Raw genomic sequence first — 7,214 nt, forward strand, 5'->3', positions numbered from 1 at the left:
ACAAAAGACGCGAAATTTATAACTTTTTTTTTTAACATTTATTTATGATTTTCAAGAATAAAACAGCCAATATAGAAGACGAAACATCAAGGAAAAAAAACAAACAAACAAAAACATCAAAAACAAAAATCCACAAGACAGAACAATCGAAACACTGTCAGCTAACAAAGTTTATGATAAGAGGATAAAATAAGTACATATCAGACCATAGAGTGTTATCAAGCATGAGACAGAGTCCGAGCGAGGAACAGTCATTACTGAAGACATTGAATCAAACAGCTCACCATAGAATATGGAATAACAAGATGAAAAAACAAGTTATCACAGAAAAAATAACAAAACGGTAAATGAATAAAATAAAAAGAAAATACAGTTCAGATGAAAACGACTGTTATTTTAGCCTATTATTTTGTATGTATCTATTGAAAGGACCCCACACATCCAGGAACTTCTGATGATCGTCAGACAATGAGTATCGAATTTCCTCAAGTTAGATGCAGGACACCATATCATTAAGCCATTTCTTAAAACAAGGCGGGGTAGAGGATTTCCATTCCCGAAGAATAACCCGTTTTGCTACCACTAAACCAAACATTAGAGACTGTTGCAGGGACATGGGAAGAGCAAGAGAGGATTTAGAGCAACCCAAAATTATCAAATGCCAATCCGGACATAGGGACTTGCCATAAGCGTTGCTATAAAATTCAAAAATCCTGCACCAGAAGTCCATTAGTTTAGGACAAAAACAAAACATATGACCCAGTGTCCCATCATCTAATTTACATTTGTCGCATTTTGGTGAGACGGAGGGGAATAACCTATTGAGTTTAGTTTTAGAGAAGTGCAGCCGATGGATAACTTTGAATTGAATAAGTTGAAGTCTAGAGTTAATGGAACAGGTTTTGATTCTCGAAAGGGACAAATCCCATTGCTCATCCGCAATCTCACCAGTCAGATCAGAAGCCCAGGCCTCCTTTATATGTCCGAAATTTATAACTTTTTCAGCCATTTTTACAGATATTAAGTTAGTAAAGTTAGTTAGTTGTTTAATTATTGGAGTCAACAGTCAGTTTAATGTTAGATTAAAGCAGTGGTGTACTGACCCTTGTTTTTCACTAAAGAAATGCAAAGTTTAAACTCATTACCTTGTAATAGTCAAGCCCAATGTAACAGCAAAATCCCAATGTATCAGTTAAACCAAATCAGCTGCTCTTTTTCTTTCTACGTGCGTGGCCTTCCTGTTAGCGATGGCTGAAAACCAGCTTAAATGTTTTTTTTTAATCCTCTTTTACGAGGGCAGGGTGACTCTGCAGTTTTGCAGTAGTGTGATTAAAATATTTTATCCCTCTTGAAAATTAATTCAAGCCCAAACAAGCTTCATGTTTACAGCTGTAGTTCTGACGCAATTGTTGTTTTATTCGACTTGCCTTAACAAGCATCTAGTGTGGTAGTCCACAAACTTTTAATCCACTGACACACAACATAACATCAGCAGAAACTCGTGACTCCAAATATTGCAGATTGAAATGTACAGTAGTTCAATTAAACATGTATGATGTCAGCTTAAACAGCCTCAATGTTTGTTGTGTTTTCTGACCCACAATAAGAACCAACAGAAAGTTAGTTGAGAGAGAAATATTCCCTCTGCTTTGACAAATACAAACTTTAGATTATTTTAATTCATGCACATAACATTTTTGTTGAACATTTTCCCCCAGAAACGTACTGTGTAGAACGGTACAAAAGCAAACACCATATAAATGAAGAAGAGTTTGAAAAATTCATCTGTAGCCTCAGGTTGAAATTTTATCCCTCCAGGGCAGGATGTACAGTGTTTGGTAAACCTTATGTTTGTACTTTTTATGATTTTTTTTTTATCAAGGTTTCATGGAGTTAAACAAAACTTGCAGTTTTTGTATTAACAAAAAGAGATTTTAAAAATATAATTAGAGATGTTTGCAACAGGTAAAATACTGTTCATAATCTTTCCACAGAACCACACTTCAAAAGAGCTAAACTATTGCTTTAATGTTTCAATGCCTCTATTTTTTTTTACCTTCTGTTGTTTTTTTCCTTCAAATTTACAGAGAAACCAAAAAGATGTCCAGGTCTGGGACTGTTCTATGCTTTCCTGTCCACCCTTGTCTTCTCCATCGTTTCTCTTTTGGTGAAAACCATCCAGGACATCCACGCCATAGAGATCAGTGCAATACGTTGCTTATTCCAGATGATTTTCGTTGTGCCGTTACTCATCTATCACAAGTAAGCAAAACTGTTTTTCTAATATGTGTGGCAAAAATTGGTTTTATTGAACTCCTAATGCCAATGTTCTCTGGCGATGCTAGCTTATGTTTGTGCCTTTTCACCCAGTTTAAATGGAATTGTTTGCTCTATACTGCTCAAACGATAAGTTGACCAAATGTTCCGATAATGCTTGCCTTTGCATAAAATTACAAAATGAACCTTTAATGTTCATACTGTTATTTAATCTAGTAGTTATTTTGTGGGAATAGTGCCATAAAAATGATTTCACTCAGTCAGAAATATTGCTTTTTTATTCCACACTTCTACAAACAATATGCTCTAGGGTGCTTGGTATTAAATAGTTTTAGAATCTTTTTGTCAAATAAAATAAAGGGGAATCTCAAAAGCATTTATCTCTTTGTCGTTAATCCATCTTTTCATCCTTGTTTCATTTTTTTAATTCCTTAACTTTAAACCGTCTACTTCGCCCTCTCACCCACTTCATGCATCATTGTTGTTGCCGTTTCAACTAAATCTATCCATCTCTTAATTCAGCCACTTTGTCGTCACCTCACATTTTTCTCCATCTTTTGTTTTCTTGGTTGTTTTTCTATTATTGTTATTTCTTGGCTGCATCAGTCTAGTCTCTCATCCTCTGTGTCATTAGTTCATCCATCGCCCTCGTCTCCTCTCCTCCAGGACAGGTTTCCTTGGTCCCAGAGACAAACGTATTTATCTGGTGCTTCGAGGTTTCCTCGGTTCCATTGCAACAATCCTGTTCTACTACGCCATTCAGCAGATGCCGCTGGCAGACGCCATCGTCATCATGTTCAGGTGAGCGCCTGTGCAATCCAAGCTGTTCTGGATTAGTTAAGATTATATAAAGATTACAAATACATTTGTTTCCGTTGTGAATTGTTAAAGTGTCCATCTATCTTCTGTAGTCTTTGTCAGTTTTATTCTGAAAAATGTTCTCAAAAGAGCTTCATCAAAGACAAATCTCTGTCTTTATAACAATACAYCCGCGCTAATCTCTTTCACACTCATCCTCCTTTTGTTGTTGATCCCTCAGCAATCCAGTCTTTACCTCCCTGCTGGCTTGGGTCTTCCTGAAGGAGAAATGTACAATCTGGGACTTTGTTTTCACCATTTTCACCATCGCAGGAGTCATCCTTGTGGCCCGYCCATCGTTCATCTTTGGCGAGCGTCTTAGCAGCGCCGAGGGCGTTAATCACGTCAAGGGAGCCGCTGCTGCTTTTGCAGGTGACCCAATCACCTCCTTTTGTTTGACTTCTAAAGAGAAAGTGTAATCRCATTAGTTGAAGGACAATGTTGGGAGTTTTATTCACCTTTCTGGGCAGGAGCTCCATGGCAGCCAGGGCAGTGAGAATTTATCTCAGCTCATCACTTTCAGTTTTATCTCCCTCACAAAGGAAAAATAAAGAAAACACAGTTGTGTGCCTCTGTAGCAAAGCCTGCAGCTGGTTGGCTGTATATTTCACTTGCTAATATGCTAACTCTTGTAGCTTGTTGCAAACATTTATTTTAAAATGGTTAGCTTAAAATAAGAGACGGGTGTAGCTTCTCTGGTTTATAAACTATGGCTGTGTCCAAATTCAGGGCCCGTGTCCTTTTGAAGGCTGAGTTTTTTTGGCCACGTACGTCACTGTGCTGCACCACAGGCTGCCCAAATTTGAAGACTCCTCTAATTGCAGCCCACAAATGAGGGACAGGTCTGGTGGATCCAACTCTGCCCAGCCTTTCCCAAGATTYGACTGGAGATTTGAATTTTTATTTTTATTTTTTTGCTCGTAATGGTGGACGAAGCGATAGAATGGAATAAATAAAAATCTGGCGGTTAAAAAACAAAGTTTAAAGCTATTGGGTTGTTAGACTATTGTTATTTGCATAGACATGTTTTTTTATATACATATTATTATTGTCAGAAATCAAACAAACTGGTATGGCGAAATAAAAGTGCACGTCCATTACTTCTTCAAATTTTGCCTTTAAGATATTTTTGTTGTTTTATAAAATTACCGTATTTATTCAAGTATAATATGTAAAATTAAATCCATAAAATCATCCATAAAGTTGGGGGGTAGTACTATACTCTGATAAATATTTTTACTTATGTCTTTTAACTAAAATATTGGCTTCATTCACAAAATGCCTGAGTCTGGAAATGAGAATAAAAATGGGAAATAAAGCTGGAGTGCATGTATAATTTATAAGTAACAATGATCTAAACCAGTCCTGAAGTCAGCCTGTAACTTAGACTTTAGCTTGTTGAAAAATTATGACTTCAGCTAGTAATAAAGTATATTTATTAATTCTTCTTACTGTCATAAAAATAATAATATTTATATTTACCAGTCAACAGTTAGAAAATGTTCTCTGGTTATAGGATGAAGCTTGTCTCTATTAGCTAACCATCTTCTCAACATGTCAGGTTCCTCAAACAGAAACCTAAAAATACTCACATTTATAATATTATTTTACACTCTGTAGTTCTAAATATTAATCAGAGGACAAGTCAGCTGTAATATTTAATAGTTTGTGTTAAATTGTAGCATGATTCAACAATGCTACACTCTGTATAAATGCTCCACAATCTAATATCTGYTAACCAGTTCAATAAATAACAGTGATTACATSGACTTTATAAGATTATTTTAATTTTAAACTGTTACATTATGTTCTGCTCAGATCACATTAAGCTAAATAAGATCAAATCTGCTGACTTGTGTTGTGAAATGAGATGTTTTACATTTTATCTTCTGTTAATAAATCCATAACACAAACAGCTTTTCTGACATTATTTAAAACATTAGATAGATTATATAAACTGTAAAATATTTTTAAAAATTGGGTTAATATTATTATTAATAGTTTTTTTATGATTTCTACATTGTTAGTCCTTTTTTCTGCTCTGTTGTCAACGTACAGTAATGGGAAATCCACTCTTGACCATTTTGCGTTAGCTTCACCAGCTGATCACATGGTTTCTGCGCACTCCAGCTGTTCTATAGCCTGGCCCTTGCCTTCCTACGCAGTTCCGCTCAATTCTAGTTTCCCTTCACTGCTCCGTCTGGGACTTCTCCCATAGAGAAGGATTTCGCTGGCAGATTTTTAGCCGGGCCAATCAGAGAACAGAACGTCGATTTTCTGCGCGGTTTCTGCTTGTAGTTTATTTTACCTGGGTCAATCAGCAAACAGAAGAAAGAGTTTTGAACGACGTCGATTTTCTGCGCAGTGTCTGCTAGTTAGTTTAGCATACGGCAGTGGAGGAAGTGAATGAAACCAGTCTGTGTTGATAAAGCTTCCAAATTAAATTAAATTTGTCTGACAAAGCAGCAGCTCTCATTTACAGCCGTCTCGTTTGGCTCGGTATATTTCTCCTCTCAGTAGGGTTGTTTACAGCACACGCGATTTCTGGTTAGCTTCATAGCTTAGCCTCCTTCACAGCGACAACACATACACTTCAGCAGAGGCCACGCCTCCTGCAAGAATCGCTTCTCTATGTAGCAAGTCCAGACCCTTGTACGAAGCAAAGTGAAGGACAGGGTCTGGTTTATACCAGGCTAGCTGTTCTATAGAACCTCCTTGGTGCGCTCACCACAATAGCACAGTCAACAGTAATGTCTTTCCCAAGTTGCCTGGTTTTCTAGAAACAGACGGAAACAGTTTAGACACCTCTTTTCACGTATTCACCTTTTTATTTATATCCTTCCATTTAGGAGCGATCGCAGCTGCCTTTACATTCGTCATTCTCCGCAAGATGGGGAAGAGCGTCCACTACTACCTCTCCTTGTGGTACTATGCCGTCATTGGCCTCATCGCCAGCGTCATAACTGTATCCGTCCTCGGGGAGTGGAAAGTGCCAAACTGCGGCCGCGATCGCTGGATGCTGATTGTCATCGCTGTCCTGGGCATCGCTGGCCAGACCTTCCTCACAAAGGCGCTGCAGATCGAGAAAGCCGGCCCCGTGTCCCTGTTGAGGACTGTGGACGTGGTGCTGGCCTTTATCTTCCAGTTCATTTTCTTCAACCTCGTRCCGACATGGTGGAGCCTCGGCGGGGCGCTGTGCGTGGTGGTGAGCACCAGCGGAGTAGCCGTTAGGAAGTGGTACACCAGCTCCCACAAAAACAAAGATGGCGGCAACATGTGATGTCAGACTATAGTTTAGGTTTTTCTCCTTCAGTAACACATTTATGACTTTTTCTGCACTTGTTTGTTGTTTAGGTGAAAAACCAGAGAGAAGGTTCAGCCTCGTTCAAGGCTTGAAATTAGAATTTTAAAGGTGATTTCTGTGTATTTATACATGTTGATTCTTTAAAGTCAACTTGTGTAATTTACTGTATGCAAATTTTTGTGTAAAATTAACTCACCTCTGTAGGGAATAAGAGGAAAAGCCAAAAGCTTTTCTCCTTGTAAGTAGCTTAAGTAAATGTAAAGGCTCTGAAAGTTAGGTTTCAACTGAAAGAAGCAATTTAATCTTATTTTTGATTCACTTTAAGTGCAATAGCCTAAAAGAAACACTGTTCTTATGGTGCTATGTTTCCCAAAAATAATAGATATAAATTTTTGTGTGTGATTTGCACTGAGCGCTAATGAATGAAAACCTTAGCTAAGCACTTAGAAGCATTTATAGCTTTTGAGACAGAGTGTTTGTTTTTATAATACTTTAATTTTAAACACTAATTATAACAAAGACTTTAAATCCCCACTTGGGTGGGCATTGTTCTTGAGAATATTCTAAATAATTGCCTCAGGGATTTCTCATTTGTTTTGGGTTGCACAAATTACACTTACTGATTTATTTGTTTTATATTTGACGATAGGATCTCTAACATATCTGTAAAATGAAGGGAACTTAAATCTCCAGCMGTTTGCCTTGTAGTTTGATCATAACCAGCAGCTTGTACAGGCATGCTAATGGTATTAAGCCACACAACAACATATATATA

At 37.5% G+C, this 7,214-nt stretch overlaps 1 protein-coding gene across 2 annotated transcripts in view; it reads left to right on the plus strand.

Annotated features, from left to right (window-relative positions):
- slc35g1 (solute carrier family 35 member G1) overlaps positions 1-7,214 on the plus strand; it is a 9,246-nt gene extending 2,032 nt beyond the window's left edge. For both annotated transcript variants that reach the window (XM_014007602.1, XM_014007601.1), the window contains exons 2-5: positions 2,088-2,262; positions 2,944-3,078; positions 3,317-3,507; positions 5,985-7,214. In XM_014007602.1, coding sequence (XP_013863056.1) covers positions 2,088-2,262; positions 2,944-3,078; positions 3,317-3,507; positions 5,985-6,415 — 932 coding nt within the window. In that variant the 3' untranslated portion in view covers positions 6,416-7,214. The remainder of the gene's footprint in view (positions 1-2,087; positions 2,263-2,943; positions 3,079-3,316; positions 3,508-5,984) is intronic.

The sequence above is a fragment of the Austrofundulus limnaeus genome, unplaced genomic scaffold, assembly GCF_001266775.1.
Source record: "Austrofundulus limnaeus strain Quisiro unplaced genomic scaffold, Austrofundulus_limnaeus-1.0 Scaffold43, whole genome shotgun sequence".
Lineage (NCBI taxonomy): Eukaryota > Metazoa > Chordata > Actinopteri > Cyprinodontiformes > Rivulidae > Austrofundulus > Austrofundulus limnaeus.